Source organism: Trachurus japonicus, chromosome 7, assembly GCF_045865225.1.
Source record: "Trachurus japonicus isolate A0001 chromosome 7, Traja_1.0".
Taxonomy (NCBI): domain Eukaryota; kingdom Metazoa; phylum Chordata; class Actinopteri; order Carangiformes; family Carangidae; genus Trachurus; species Trachurus japonicus.
The window spans coordinates 18,299,912-18,316,588 of NC_140913.1; the positions used below are offsets into that span (position 1 = coordinate 18,299,912).

Genomic DNA, 16,677 nt, shown 5'->3' on the forward strand with positions numbered 1-16,677 from the left:
TTTTTTACTCATACAGCATTTACAGACCTTCAACTAACCCCCGAAAACATGTTCACAGCAAGAACAGAGCAACTAATGATTTTTATATCAGCCCAAAAGCTCTCTATTATGTTGCCATGTGTTGGTGCATCTATTTTAGGCAGCAACACAACTTTCTAGTCATTTCCCATGTGCCTCCCTCTTCAGCCTGGCCGGCCAGTCGAGGAGGCAGGGCGCAGGTGCTAACTGAGGGAAGGCAGGCGTCCTGATGTGAAATCTAATTGAAATGTGCAGATCAAAAGTGTTGAGTGGTGCCGAGCGCTGGCTTTGCTCTGTGCCTAATGACTGTTCTCAGCAGTGCCTCTCTGCCTCCTCGCTGCAGGCTGACAACTACACGGCCTCAACAACAGCTTGGCAGACACGGGGAAAGGTCACCCTGCCTCTCCATCACTTACACTGTGTCAAGTACCATTACGTTATGCGGGGGCCAATGAAAACATTAACTTGGGCTTTTGAATGCGTATTAACAGGTGCACTGATGAGCTACAGCCGGATGCAAATGAAAAGAGGGAAACAAAGGCAGCAGCTCAACAAATTGTGAGTGAATTTGTGGACTTGGGAAGTTATTTCAAGTGAGAACACACACAAAAAAAATCCTTTAAAGCTCACACATCCAATTCTGAATGGGGTCACACTGACAAAGGAAAGAGTGATGTGAGACATCACAGGAAATGTGGAGAGGAGTTATTTATATATGATGTCTGAGAGTGAAGTGTGGTCGAAGATGAACATGGCATTCCTGTGGTTGAGAGAGGCTTTGAGCTGTAAATTAGTGTCACGGGGAGACTGACAGATTACCTCTCTGAACGTGCCCACGTGTCAAATTTGGTTCCTGTGAAGCCACATACGTCCAATCCCTCACACTGACTGTGTATTCTTCCCCATATGCCTACAGCAACACTTTTAACTCCCATTACCTCCTGTTTCTGCTCCTTCATTGCATGCTTAGCGGGTGGGTTTGTGTGCACACTGCACCTACTGAGGCTTCTGAGTAAAGATGCTATTTCCTCATAAAAATGAAGACCACAGTAAACCAGAAACAGTTTAATGAACCTGCAGCCAACAAAACAGCTCACCTGTATCCGGTGAAAACTCACAGAAATACTGGAGACAGAAGTCTAGATTGGCCCTGGCCTCTGCACCATAATTTTCCCCAGTCCACTAAATCACTGCAGAGCGGTACAGAGTGTGCTGCTGCTCCGCAGAACATGAGATAGTGACAACATAAGCTCAGTATTATAAGGCGTTTTAGACTGCTTCCATCTGCAGGAGCTTTCTGGCTGGTGGATTATCCGACAAGGAAAGGGCTTACCCTCCTATCACGACACTCAGGGCTTCCACTCCAGTTATTGCCACTTAAAATGGTCGTCTACATACAAATGTCTACATGTGAAATGGATGTAAAGCTGAAAGATTATATATACAGCAATGTTTTCCTTACGTCTGCAAGAGTTTCATCATGTAGCTTTTTTTTTTTATAGTTATTATAGCTTTTATAACAGCTGAAACTACTTTTTTATTAAGGGCCAATAACATAAAAGTGTTGTGGTTTACATACATACAGTATATCTAGACTGATACATACATATTTTTACATTCTCTATTATTTTACTCTTTATAAATACAGTATATATATATACATACACACTGATACTTCTGTGAGGGTAAGTGTGCTTAAAAACAGACGTCAACAGGTGACGGGGGAAAATGTTTCCTCACTCTGAATACAAGGATTACTACAAGTGTTATGATTCATTAAGATTATTTCTGATATGATCATATTCAGCTTGATACTCAGTCGCTGTGTTTTAAGCTCATCTCCCTGCCTGTAAAATAGATTGAGACTTAATAAGGTTAACCATGAAACCCCTGTAGACCACAGTATAATTGCGGGTGGGAGTGCAGAATCCTCTACTGGGCTCGGTGGTCCTGTGTGCGCAGGCAGGGCTGAGGGCGAGGGCTAAACTCATGTATTTACACCCTCATCCCCTCTCAGGCCCAGGCCTGAACAGATGGTTTCTGTTTTTCCTGGCAGATTTGTGACAGAGCCACAAAAGGCCCCTGCTTTGACATGAAGCCAAACGGTTAAGGCCGTTACTGGCAAGAGCAGGGGAAGGAGGAGAGAACAGGGGAGAGCTGAGGAGGGGGAGGGAGGGCTGAGTGTGGAGGAGAGCCGAGAGGGAGGAATAAAGAGCTAGCAGAGGATAACAATGGACAATCAACCTCGAATCCAACCACAACCCTTCCTTTAAAAAAAAAAAAAAAAAAAAACTCCCAACAAATAAAAATCTCAGCTAAAAATGTAAGGCAGTTCAGCTGCGGCCGGGGGAGCAGAGAGCGCAGGAAGCATGTGATTTCTGGGCTCTGGTGGCTGATAGTGAGTTGTGTAAACATCCATTAGTGCAGCATGAACCTGTGCTCCTCCTGCTTCCTCCACAGTCTGCAGCCGGAGGAGGGAGGATTGCTTCCTGATTCATTTCAGTGAGGTGAAGGGGAATGTATTCCTCTGAGCTAAATCAAACCAGGGTTTAATTATGTATGTGCTCGACCCCTGGACTTGGTATTCTTCATCGCCCATGACAGGCTGTACGGTGTATCGTTTCAGTGAGTGGTGCTTGACTTTTCTATCATCCTCATGCTGGCTGTAACTGTAGGAGGCAACACTGTAAAAGCTGATGTGGTTAAGCGGGCCAGAAGCGCACTTCTGATGCCTACAGGGACATGTTGTGGAGGGAGATGGTGCGTGTGCATTTACTTTATGTCTTTAAACATTATTCCAACTGAAGTATTTATAATCTTTAAAGAACACAGATGATATGAAAATACTATGTACTCATCATACTATGAAGCAAGTTAGCTTGATGCTAGGAGCTGGTTTTGGGTTTATGAACAATAAATGAACTAAAACTAAAATTTCACATTAAGAAAATGTTCTATTAAATAGATATTAAAACACATGCAACCTGGCAAGATACCAGGTGACAAAATAACATTTTCTAAAATTTGAATAATTATTATTGAGACTAAAATAACAGTGGTATCCTCAGGATCTAAAAGTTTTTTTCCCTGTACAAATTTCTGAATTGGTTTAAAAAAAATAAAAATAAAAAATCCTATTGCAGCAGCTCCGAGCTGCATGATTCATGTAGGGGATTCTGTGAAATTAAATAAATATATCATAGAAAAGAGGTCACATATCCGAGCTATCAGCCACATGTATGTAGTAGTTTCAAAAATAGACCTACAGCACAGTGATGCCTTTAAGCGCAGTGGCAGACGATGGAAAGTGAATAGTGAAAAGGACCTTGGCTGGTGGAGCAGAGTGAATGTGAAAAGCGGTTAAATAGACAGCCATTCCCTGCTGCGTGGAGCCTTTCTGCTGGAGAATGACTGAATAAGCTCTGCTTTCACAGGTCAGGGATGCACATGCTGAAGAATCAGCACTTGTGTTTTTCCTGCTGTAAGCGCTTTTGCCAATGAAAGCAGATTGGATGGCAACAGTGCCTTTCTGCTGGAGGGTCGATCCTGCCTGTTCTGCTGATAAACCAGTCCCACCCCCCCCAAAAAAAAACCCCACAACATGAAGCCTACCAAAGAACTCAATTACACAGGGAGCTCTGGCTCTCTGGGTTCGGACTATTAGGCTGAAGGAAGACTTTGCCTACACTCTGCCCGAGCTAAATTGCCTGTGGTCTGCTAAAAGAACATCAATACGCGTTGGTTGAGTTTCCATCAGCCGACAGTGATTTCACTGACTAAACAAGTTATATCATTTACCAAACACGGAAGCTGCTCTGTCACACCACTGACATCTGTTGCCAACTGGACCAGGCCCCTGTAGCTGGTTTAATTAGTGTTTGAACCAAAGTATTTATAATTACACTCATCCCCAAGGTTCTGGCTGCTTAGCTAAGGACATGGCAATGAATTCAACTTGACGTTTGTACAGATTGTACCGGGGCAAACATCTGCTGTGAGGTTGTGTTGAGAACACTGTTCTCCTGTTGGCCATCCTGTAAATGACAGGGCCTGGGGGGCTGAGTGCTCTCTTTTCTCTCACAGAACAAGATGCTGCAAGAAGCGCTCAGCACATCACCTTCTGGTTGATCTGAGCGCCGACACAAACAAGGCATTGCTTGAAGAAAAAAAGGAAGAAAAAAAAGAAGAAGAAGACAAATCAGGCATCCAGCTCAGGTCAGCCATACGTCCTGTAAATTATAACATGCTCTTCAGTTACTGACTTTACTGCCCTGCAACGTCACCCAACATGATCACTGGCTCACAGTAATATATTACAATGAATAAGAGGCTGTTGTATCGAGGCAAGAATGACAAAAAATTATAGCTATGTTTTCAAATCTTTGCTGCTGCTTGGCCTGTTGGAATCTGACTGTTTGCCATCTGACGACACTTGTTTGACTTGTGATGAACACAAAAACAAATACATCCTGTGGTTCACCTGTATTAGATTTTTCTAACACCTGCCTGTCTTTGCCATTTCTGTGCCAAAACAGACTAAGAACCAGCTGCACAGAAAAAAGAAAGAAAGAAAAGGTCCCAGATTTATTCTTGTTTTCTTGTCCTGCACGTTTACAAAGCTTAGAGCTGATGTTTTGCTGCACAAATATTAGGTTTTTTTACTCACTTTTCTTTGCAATTTTTTTCCCATGATTTTCACAAGATATCACCAAAATAGAATTTCATGACTGTGTCACTGCTATTTTTCTGCTAAGACATGTATGATTTAATATTTAAAAGTGAGGTAAAGCATTGTGGCGACAAGAGAATAAAAACAGGATGCAGAAATGGAGCATCATGAGAAAACTGAAATGATGAACACACACACAGACTCCAAGCTTTTGTACTGTGCTTGTACTGTATTGTTTTATAATGCTTTGGGTTATTAGATTATAGTTGCCCAGACTTGTATTGTGGAACATTTATGATCTATAAATACATAACACACTGATATGGGAGTATAAAGTAAATAAATTACTTGTATTTTCAAGCAATTTATAATTTCCCTCATGAACTGTGCTGAATACAATTTTAGGCATCAGTTGATTTTGCAGTAATGTTTTTTATGCAGTGATGCATATTTTACTTTGTGCCTTCAGCACAGTGAGAATGAAACTGCTACCTAAACACTGTCCTCAGAAAAGATTAAATCCAGGTAAGTTTATATTCTTCTTATTTGCACATTACTAATAACATTTAATTTAGAAGAATACTATTGCCCCTTTCCCATAAATGTAATAGTTTGCGATCTGTCCCGTATGAAAATAAGCCAAATGTTAAACATTTTAACGTGATCTAATTTTTAATTGTCAGTTTCTCTAATCAGCTGCATAGCAAACAGAGCTGAAGCTGATATACATCAGTTCAGCAAATACAGTCTGTTGATATCCCCTGAAACCACATTTTTAGGGAAGAAAAAAAAAAGCTCTTTCCAAAAAAACATGAGGGGCAGTTATCTGTGATCTGCTATTTCAGCATATTTAGCAATTTAAACACTAGGAGCAGTGAGCTCAGGTCCTATGACGTCCTATCTGGGGCTAAAGGAAATGGTGGCAGCTGAAGCCAGTTGCAGACGGTCAGACGACACACCCACTTCCCCCTCTGGGCCTTTATGTGACTTTATATAAAGCATTCCTGAGTGCTAGTCAGGCCTGGTGTGTTTACACAGCGCTGGGTGCTTACCCTTGGCACTGGCTGTTCGAGCCGTGCTGGCGCTTCAGGGGCAGTTCAGTTAATAGGGGCTAGTAGGAGGAACGGAGAGGGGCAGACACACTGTGTACTGCACCTCTGGATATAAGCCCAAAGGCTTTATGCTCTGCACTCCGGCTCAACAACAGTGGTCGGGCCAGGACTTGGGGCAGGAACAGTGGCATTTCTGCAACATGCTTCCTTTTTTGATGGCTTGGCATGCAAGTGGAGACACGGAAATATGCGCCTGTGACTGGAAATAATGGGAAATTTTCAGTCGTTTTACCAGAGCTAAAACATCCTCGGATATTGTTGTGCTCATGTTTCAGAAATAGAATTTGAGAATGAGCAGGTAGAAAATAAATTGAGCTTTCTTGGGGTATTGATAAGCTCTCACACAGTGTTACAGCAAAAAAAAACCCCCAAAAAAACCAAGTTCCATCATAAGCAGAGTTTTTCCCCCTGGTGCGACAAACCAGGCTTTTTCAGTGTCTATACTGAGCTAAAGCCCCACCTTACCCCTTCTCCTCCGGTCGCTGCTACGCTCCCCTTGCTCTTCCAGTCATTTTCTCCTCTTTTCATATGTTTAAAGGGCAGTTTATTTTCCATTTGCAGGAGGAAAATTAATCTTTCTCTGCTCTGTGGTGGTGGCAGGCCGAGATCCTAGAGGAGGTCTATTACCTCTCCTGCCAAGTAGACTCCCCCTCCAGGTTGAATTGCATTAATACCTCCTTTATAGCCAATCAGCTGGACTAGTCATATATTTCAAAAACCAGTAAAAATAATTGGAGAAACCTCTGTGAAGAAACTGTATTCACACACTTTAATCTCTTATTCAAGAGGCTGAGATTGGTTTTGAGGAATAAAAATGTAGCACAAAGGAGGTGACACTAAAGAGTTCTGGGGTAAAAATATTACATGATATGTAGGGCTGTTTGAGAAACAGGGCTGACATATCCTCAGCTCACAGCAGACAAGGAAATGAAGCGGGGTGAGAAGTATGACAAACACCTTTGATTTTCCTTTGATGTCTGTGTCAGCACTGTATCGGCACACTTCCAGCAGGAGCAGCCTCACAGAAACAGCAAGCTCTGCACTGTTTTATGAATCAAAATGCATATCTAAGAATAAATTAATAGCTAAGTCAAAGGTGTGGGGGGACTTGAAAGCAACATGTACATGTACAGCATGTTCCCTTTTATAGTCAAGGATGTCTCTTAACAGTCTTTCCTGTGCAGTTATATGAGACGAAGAAAACAATGCAAAATACACATGTTGGCAATATTTTGTTTTTGACATGGTGATCAAATGTAACAGGGTTGACTGACGTTAATCATTGCTAGACCTGGATCTGACCCATTTGTATCATGAAACGGGTCACACAGTTGTTGAATGATGATTAACGCATTGACGCATGCGCACAATCACGCTTGCACACACAGGAGGGAAACTCACACAAGAGGAACAGCACCCTCAGCTTCACTTTATAAATAACATAATTACAGGAGTTCCTTAAAGCGTGACCGATATTAAATCACTTTGTGTTCTTCAATCATAAGCTTTGTCGGTCACCGACTAACCTCAAAACTACCAAATAACACGTGAAAGTGTGGGAAAACCAACAAAAATTACCAGAGACAATATAAAGACAAACTGAATTAACCACGAGTTAAAAATTCAAACCTAAGGTTTGCAACTTGCTTCCACTTTAGAATTAAAAAACAACAAAATTTAAGTTATTATCATTATTATTATTGTCTAAATCTGCAATGCTGGCAAATTTTCACAAACTCACACTCTATATATGTGAACTAATTATGCTGTGATCTGTGGTCTCTGTGTATAATTCAACTGACATTTGACACCATCACATACTAAACATTATTCTGTTTTCAGTTCAAGCTTCAGTGTTTATTGTTAAAAGGCTCTCACTGTAACCTGCTCTCTAATCCATTTCAAGCCTTTAAGCTGCACTTTACAATTAAATACTCAAAGTTGTTGAAAATGTAAAAAAGAATAAATAAAAATAAAAATAAAAATCAGTTGCTGCTATAACACAATAACTGGAGACAAAACAGGCTGCTCCTCAGACCTGAGACGAGCTATAAACACAGTGGCTCACATCACATCTACACAACTTGTTTACTACTGGTGAACAGAGGGTGCTAATTAATGTTCACGGTGCCACTTGTTAAGTTTCAGTGCCTGACTGCAAAGCACATTTAGCCTTTTCTCTACTCAGGTATAACACATGTTTTTTTTTTCTCTGACAGCCTGAAGAGAGATCTGATAAAGCTGCAGCACAGTTGTTGGCAGGCTGCACTTACTCTTTATCAATAAGGCCTCTGGTTAAAAACCAACCAGGCTTAAAATATCGCACGAAAAAATATTGTGTAAATCTACTCGAATGCTCCATTATTTACAAGCAAACTGCACGCACCTCCTTTGACATGTTTCGCTACTACAAAACAAAAGACACAGAGAAAAAGTTCAACAGTACAGAGAAAAAATAAATCTTACCGTTTCTTTGTTGGGCAGCAGCTCCTTCCGGATCCTGAAGAAGTTTTTACCAAACTGTCTCAACCCTTTAATGAAGCGCTTCTGCAATTTTTCACAGAGGAAGAGAAAGAGGGAGAGAGAGAGAGAGAGAGGAAAAAAAGCTCAGTTAGTATCTGTGAAGTCAGCTAAATTGCTACCGTTCAAAGTTACTGGCTAACACCACGACAAAAAACATTGTTTTCATTTCGCTAGTCTGTGGTTGGAGAGGTTTGGTGTGTGTCTAGAAACCGCTGTAGCTGTTTAAACTCCGGAGCAAACACAGCCATGTCAGGGCAAAACGAGAGAGGAAATGACAAGTAAGGTAGGGGAGACGCTGAGATTAAGTTTATCTTTTCATGTGGGGACAAAATACAGTTAGATGAATAAAATCTAAATAAAACAGATAAACAGCAAAACTGGGGATGAACACGCTTGTTATTCTCACATGTGAAAAGTTCAAAGTCAAAAGCTAAAGTCGAGAGTTAAAAGGCAGGAAAATGCCCTAACGTGCACGGTGGACAGTTTCTATTTCTGTCTGTATATTCTGGCAATTTTAAAAGCATGGACAACGTGTCAAAATGTAAAGCTGACACATAAACTCGAACAAAAAGGAAAGGAGAAGAGCAGCACGGTGAAACAAATTGCAACTTCATAACATCAGGTCAAATCTGAAATGAAAACTGAATCTGAACACACGACCTCAACAAGCACGAAAACAACAACGTAAAAGAATTAATAAATAACAAAAAGCTGTACAACCTAAATGTATTTCTTCTCCTTTAAGAGCCACAGGCTGAGAGGCATAAAAAAGCGGAGGCTGAAAACATTCATAACCAGCGAAGCAGACAACCAACAGATTTACTTTCTTGTTCCAGAGGCGAGCCCCGTTCCTCAGTGATCTCAGCCAACCGTTTCCACCAAGTAACTCCAGCAAAAAGCGGGGAAAAGTCCTCAGGGAGCAACAGCACAAATCTCTACGCCCAGCCACAGGTAAAGGAAAAATTAGAGGCAAATCCACAATGTCTCCGACGGTATATCGCTTTTTTTTTATCCCGTTTCTTTTTTTTTTTTACAAGCAAGAAATAGCTTGTCACTCTCTGCTCTTCCACTACAAAGGGGAAGGCTTTACATGTGATCTTTCTGCAAGAGAGCCTCTGGTTCGCAGCAGGCTGGAAAACCCGGAGTGGAGTCCTGTGCTTCATGTTAGTGTCGGGCACACGGCTCATTGCAGCCTGCACTCAATCCTCTCGCACACTGCTCAGGCAGGCTTCACTTCTCTACCCCCACACAGGAAAGACCCAAGCCGCTGCACATTATTAAAACCAAACCAAAGCTGCCTGTTCTCCTAAGAGGAAACAACAGTAGTCCTTTAAATTTCATTCAGAGCTTGGGCTGAGCACGCACACAGAGGCACAAACTCAACTAGCTGCCAGCCTGAGAGGGGAGGTAGCCTGATACAGATTGTGTGGAGAAAGGTCTTGGACATGGTGGACGGAGACAAGTGAGAATGAAAACCAGACATGGAGCCTTTTGCTGTGTGTCTCAGGACTTCATTTTCCACGCCATGTATAGTACATTATGTAACCACCGATTGTTTACATACCCAGCTTTGTTGGGGAACAAAGGCCAAATTTACAGGAGCAACACGGCCAGCTGCAAAACACAACTGTCTTTCAAGAGGAAAAAAATACAGACCAAAGAAGACAGGTCTTTGTCAGCAAGAGCAATGAATGACTATACTTATCTCAATTATGCAAACAAACTCAATTGTCCCAAGTTTCAGAGTTCTCCGGCGTAATTGTAAGGAACAAAGTAGACAAGTATAAGTCAAGTTAAACCAGACTAAATAATCAAACACAAGAGACTTGATCAAAAGCTGCTTGTAAAAGAGCCGACAGCTGAAAAAAGACCCGTCCTCTCAGTGTCATGAGACAGCAGTTCATTTGCATTAATCAGGCTGAAGGTGTAGCGGTTGATTAACCAGTAGATGGAGCCGTCTCCAACACGGGCGCTCTCACATATGTATATGCGACACCCGTCTCCAGCCACCCAAGGGGTTAAGAGCAGATTACCATTTGGACTGTCAAACTTCCACGGAGCTGTGTATAACAGGTGGAACGTCACTGCAGAGGATTCAGAGGATCAGCGTTACAGAGCTCGTTTGACAGACGAGGACAAAACCCAGCAAACGTTCAAGTGAAATGTTAGCTTCAAAAATGCCTGTGTGGATGCACAAATATCTGATTTGAGCCAAGTCCGGAGAAAAGGCTGGAATACATTTCCAAGATGTGTTTAATGTCTCTTTAACAGCTGCTAAGTCAAAGTGCTGTATTTTTTTTATTTTTATTTTTTATTACCTGTGCTGGTAGGCCTGCTGTAACATGAAATCAATTAGACCTGCCCACGCAGCCGGTGTGTCTGTCCTAATTATGTCACCTTCATTATGTTCTCCAACTGTACTATTTACTCAGTCTGTCCATCCGTCTCTACAGAGGAGCCGTGTGCATGCTCCCTCTCTTCTCCCCCCCCCCTTCCTCCTCCCTTCTGTTTTCTTTCTCTCGCTGGCTCCCTCCTCCCTTCTCTACATGTCGGCTCCAGTTTAAGGCTCCATTTCAGCTGCCTAGGCTCACTGCTCTCCAGCCCAGCTAATAAATCATCCGCCAATCTGCTCCCTGAATCGCTATGCCCCTGCTCCGATTGCTCCAGCCCTCCGTTGCTAGGCAACACAGTGACGGAGGAGGGGCCGGGAGAGCCAGAAGCTCTACCAAATGGCCATCCACTGTGCAGAAACAACAGGCTTCTCTCTCCCGAGTTGAGAGCTGGCGCTTTTCACCCGCCCCAAGTTTCCCCTCGCAGCCCAACAGTGCACTATTGTGAGGCCGGAGAGGAGACGTATAAAAGGAGGAGGAGAATGAGAAAAAAAATGATTCAATAGGCCATTGTTGTGTGTGCGCACTTCCTGCTTGAGAGTTGATTGTTGGGAGTTGTAAAACTGGTTAAGATAATGAGGACATATGCACAAAGATGGTATCATGATGACAAACAGAGCGGAGGCTCATGCATGGAACATAATTCCTGCTAAATGTCATTCCATGACAACACTGACACAAGGCCGTCCAACAGCAAACAAAGCCACTTTCACTCAATATGGAGTCATTATACTTGACTCGTTGTTTAAAAGCTGACCTTTCTGAGCCTGCTGTGTATAAACCCAGAGGGCCCGGGACAACTGGCCCACTAGCCAAAACCAATGGGAGAAAACACTGCTGTCTGTTATAACAGCAGCTTGTAATGAGTCTAGCCACAGCGTGCAAAGAGAAAATCACAACATGCTCAAAAAAGAAAAGACGGGGAGACCACACTGACAGATGCTAGACTTGCCACATCCTCTCTGCACTGACACCTTAATATTAAAATAAATCTATGTTTAGATATACTGGAAATTAAGCAGGTGTTTATGCAAAGTTTCCCTCCATTACAAACCCTTTCAAAAAGTCAGAAAAGCTTTCTGTAGTTGTAACTTTACTGTGACGGAAAGGCCTGTTTTTATATTTGCCCAATAACAAACATGAAGATATAAATAATCAACCTGAAGACATGTTACTTTGGCAGGCAAAGTGACATCCTCTGCTTCCTTTGGCTTGTGTGGACACAAAAGGTGACAGGAAATTCCAGCACACACCCATCCTGCCTGCTATTTAGTTACACAACAACCCTAAAAAGCATCGCTGGCAAAGTCTAACGGTGATGAAATGCACTGTTGACAAGAAAACCTGAATGTAGCATACAGAGCTCCCTCTGCAGACGAGTCTCATCTGACTTTAAGTTCATCGACGACCTGCAGCAGAGGATGCATGGTGACTTTTTTTTCACCCCTCTTACGCCTGTGGTGTTTTTGCTTGGGCAGTGTGGCTCAGGATGGTAAAGCTTGTGTTCTACCACTGGGGGGCCACTACTCCTCCCCAACCTACCGACTCGCTCCCCCCCCTCCCATCACAGTGCTGTCGGCAGCCTGCTCCAGTCATCCATCAGCTGAAGACACAGCCGGAGATAAGCCGCAACCCAGTGCAGCTGGCTGAGGAATAGACCTCCCGCTCCACAGCAGCCATAGATCAGCCTCTCTGTCTCTTGACATGGCGACACACAGCACGACTGCTGCTGCTGCCGCCTCTGATTGTTTATATGGCACCTCCTGTTGGCCACTGCATTATTAGCACCTCTTATTTACAGCACAGACAATTTCATTATATCAAGTTTGCAAGAGGATGGATTTGTTGGATGACCTTCACCGACACTGCAGGTGCAAAGGAATCAATCTCACAATGCAACACTTGCCTCACTTTGGGAAAATAATGACACATCATGCATCTAAATCAACAACTTTTTGAATGAAAATAAATCCATCATCATCAATTTAACAACTACGTCAACATGATATGATTTCTGGTGATACCTGTTCACAATAACAGAGCACATCTCTCATTTTCTTCTCATGCTGCTGTAAAAAGTCTTTTCAGTCTTTGCTATACTGCATGATCCCATCATGAACATTACCAAACTGGATTTATCGCTTTAAGGATTCACAATCCCTGAGCCGCAGCTTTATTTTATGGCGCTGAAACACCTGCAAACATTTTGATCAAAAACATCCATCTGTGGTTGCCCAGAAAGTGTCAGCAGTGGCCGGCTCCACCCTGAGGTTCAGTTACCAAACACGCTCATTCAGTTTCTGACCTGAAAAGCAGAAGTTCTTCCAACTGCCGATAATCACATCCTGTCAGCTAATTGTGGTTTCTACTTGATAATAAAGTAGCCATTTTAATAGGAGAACTAGTCAGTGTTGCAACATTCATTGCCCTTTCGCAATGCAGCCTCGGTGGAAAAGCATTTAACAGCAACAACAAGAAACAAGCCGAGTGTTTTTCACTAAATGTTTTTGGTTCCTTGTTTTGAAAGAGTTTATTTTTGCCATCAAGACTATTGCACATTCAAAAGGCTGGGAGGAGAGCTCTGCGTGGGCAGTAAGCATTGATTTGGCCTTTGATAAAACACACACATAAAGGAGTGGTGTAGTGCGACTGCTTCGCTCAGTTAAAACTTAGAGAAAACAGAGGTCTGTTCCATGTTTCACTGTCTGAAACCGTTTCACACACCCATAATAATAGATCACTTTTTTTTCTTTTTTTCTTGGTGGTTACATCAACCACTCCTTAACTCTCAACAGCCCGCTGACTACACAACAGCTACACGTCGGTTTCACTGCACTGCAGAGGTTTCAGGAGAAATATTTACATTTTGAACATTTCATTTGTTTTTCTTTGGTTTTATCTATAGTCATGGCCTCACGAATGAATCAAACAGTTTGAGTGTCGCTTACATCAAGGTGAAGGATTTCGAATTTCTGAATGTTGTACTAATAATCTCACAGTGAAAGATTGTTTGCAGGTTGACTGTCACAAATCTGTCTGGAGTTGTCTGTGCCTGACAGAGGGCAATAAACATAAAACAAACCCCCCCACTCCGTGGTGCTGTCAGTTCCTCCACAGCTATAATGAAACACAAATGATCATGGCAGTGGTCTTATCTTTCTGTTAGGTGTGTGTGTGGAAGGTATTATAAATATTTCTCCAAAGTCTGGGAGTTGAGACGAGGTCTAGGATAATGTGCTATGTGGCTGCAGCTGCAGGCAGCGACAGGAGAGGTGTGGTGGGGTGGGGTGGGGGGGGGCAAGAGAAGTCAAAGGGGGGAGGGGAGGGTGACAAGTGACCCTGCAGACAGGCTGATTCTGTCATTTCAGTAGCCCCCGCTGTCACTTTTATTCACATCTCTAAAAGAACGGAGGGGTGGGTTGGAGGAAAAAAAAAAAGAAAAGAAAAAAGAGCAGGCAGGAATAATGAAGTGAGTCTGGAGGGGACGAGATGGAAGAGGCAGAGGCAGAGGGAGAGGGGTGATAAATAAATGAAGAGCAGCAGGGCTGGTTTCTGCGAGTGTGTCAAGGTTGGTGCTACATTTACACCTGTCCCTCAAGGCTGCAGGGCTGAAAAGGCACAACTGGTGATCAGATCACTTGGAGCCGTGTCCTTGGCTGGCCAGAGTCGAGACGCTGCTTCTCCAGGCTGCAGACACTGAGGGGCAGGTGGAGCACAGACGGCGGCTGGCTGTCTCACCCGCAGACACAGACACAGAACACACCCGGCGCTGAACATGTCTAACGCTGTGTACTGCTACTCCCTGACACCTCCTCCGGTTACATAACGCCGTTTGAACATGATGAAATAACTAAGTCATCATGATCTGGACACGGGTTACAAAATGAGATAAATTAGCTACAGAGCAGCAGCTGTTTCAGCATTATTATTATTATTAATATGATCATTAATAAATGGTCACTTCCATATTAAAAAGATTCTGCTGTCTAAAACTGAAGTGCACATCATATCACAACTTTTACAAAAGTGGTTATTGTGCTTTTGTTTCACACATATGAAATGTTTTGTTAAATGTACCAAATCAGCAAACACTGATAAGATGATTTTTACACTGAAAAATGTCCTGATGTCATGATGTTACTTGATCACAATTCTTAAGAAAACAACTGTGACAACTGTTTACATTATGTGCTTCTGTTAATAGACTCAGTCAGCTGATAACTTGCTGTGGATTTTTTTTTTATCACTTTAACATATCAGTATTGCTATCGGACAGAAAAATCCACCATTGTTCTGGCTATATTTCATTTGAAGCCAATTTCAGACCTATAGTAAGAAAAGACAGCCTCTCTATTTTTCCTAAGCTGTGCTACTGAGCTCAATAATGCTTCAAAATCCCCTGAATATATTAGGATCTGTCACAGCTCAGGTTCAAAAGTGATCGATTTATTATCTGAATCTTGCTACTTGCGAATTCTACTGTTGAGCCCCGTTTTCTTTGAGAAGTGGTCTGTGGTAGACCTGCTGTGGTGGATTGTGGTAATTAAACTTCCTATCAGCGTGCCTGTCCCCCCGCTCTGATCATCTTCGCCCAGCAGTTAAGTGTGGCGCCAGCAAGCACGCATAAATAAAGGCGAATGCATAACTAGTCCACAAAAGGATGGCTGACTTAATTTGTTGTGATTCGCTGTGGTCCTGCCGTGGGCTCTGGCTTTATTCAAATGTGCCCATCATGTTCAATTACAAGACAAATGTGCCAATTCACTTCCACTGGATTCAAAGCTCAAGGAGAAAAAAAGAAAAGAAAAAGAAAAACCTGCCGAGCTTCAGCATTAGAAAACAATATCAAAGTGGAAAAAAGGGATGATTCACCCAGGAGGAGGGAAAATAACCAAAGCGTCTGCAGTAGTGGAGCCTTGTGTTGTTCTAAGATCTATCGTCAGATGAGTCAGTAGTGTTATCTTTATAAGGGTGTGGGTACACAAACATGTAGTGCAGTGTGTCATAAAGCATCAAGGCCAAAGCCGGAGCTCTCAGTCGTTTTGACACGGTGTTATCCAGCACTTTCATTCCCCCTGCTACCCTCCCTGTTTGATCAGGGAGACAGGCTGCCATTTTCTGATTCTAGCCCTTCAACAGCTGTGGTGAAATTCACATCTAAATTCAAATGGAGGCTAACATTACCAGCCCTCAATCTTTTTCCCCTTTCCAGACCTCCACGCTAAAGATTTATTCTGTGAGTGATAAACAGGATGCAGCTGCTCCTGAGCCTTGGAGGAGCTGGAAACTGACGAGTTTTTTTACTTTGGTCTTGTGAGCCTGGGCCAAGAGCCCTGTTCTGTTTTAACTCTCTCTCAACAGCTCCCTCTAAAGACACAAAGCCAAATCTGACAGACAGCAGGTATCCACACAAAAAAATACCAAGAAAAGCCAGCAAAAGTACAGATTCCCCTGAAACTATTCATCATATATGGCTTCTAAATTATTATTTTCATGCACTACACATTTAATCACACATTTTCCAAATTAAAAGAATGTCTCTCTTACCACTTCATCCTCAGACCAGCATTTCTCTATCAGTTTGGGTACTGGCTTCTTCACCAGGCGCTGGAGAGCCTTGCCTGCATCATAGCTGCTCTCATGAAGCTGTGGACCATCACAGAAAAGAACAAAAAACATTAGCAAGCTATTAAGACTATCAAATGATGCATTTAGATATTTAAAGATGTATTTATCGACACACATCTTTTTAACAGAAACACACGTGGGCTTTTGTGCCGACACGTTTTATTGATCTGATCTTTCATGTGTATGCAAATGGATCAGGTTTTTTTTTTTACCAGGAATCTCAGCCCAAGTCAGAACATGAGAGAAATGCCACAAAAAGATCCAAGAAGCAGGTTGGAAATAAACAACGCGGTGACAGAGGTGATGGCTGTGCAGCTTTAAGCCCTGTGTCACATTC

At 42.6% G+C, this 16,677-nt stretch overlaps 1 protein-coding gene across 4 annotated transcripts in view; it reads right to left on the reverse strand.

Annotated features, from left to right (window-relative positions):
- The window catches only part of rerea (arginine-glutamic acid dipeptide (RE) repeats a), a 124,243-nt gene that overhangs the window by 10,574 nt on the left and 96,992 nt on the right, over positions 1–16,677 (reverse strand). For all 4 annotated transcript variants that reach the window (XM_085781775.1, XM_085781774.1, XM_085781777.1 and 1 more), the window contains 2 exons: positions 16,260–16,358; positions 8,266–8,346 (listed from right to left, as the gene is read on the reverse strand). In XM_085781775.1, coding sequence (XP_085637901.1) covers positions 8,266–8,346; positions 16,260–16,358 — 180 coding nt within the window. The remainder of the gene's footprint in view (positions 1–8,265; positions 8,347–16,259; positions 16,359–16,677) is intronic.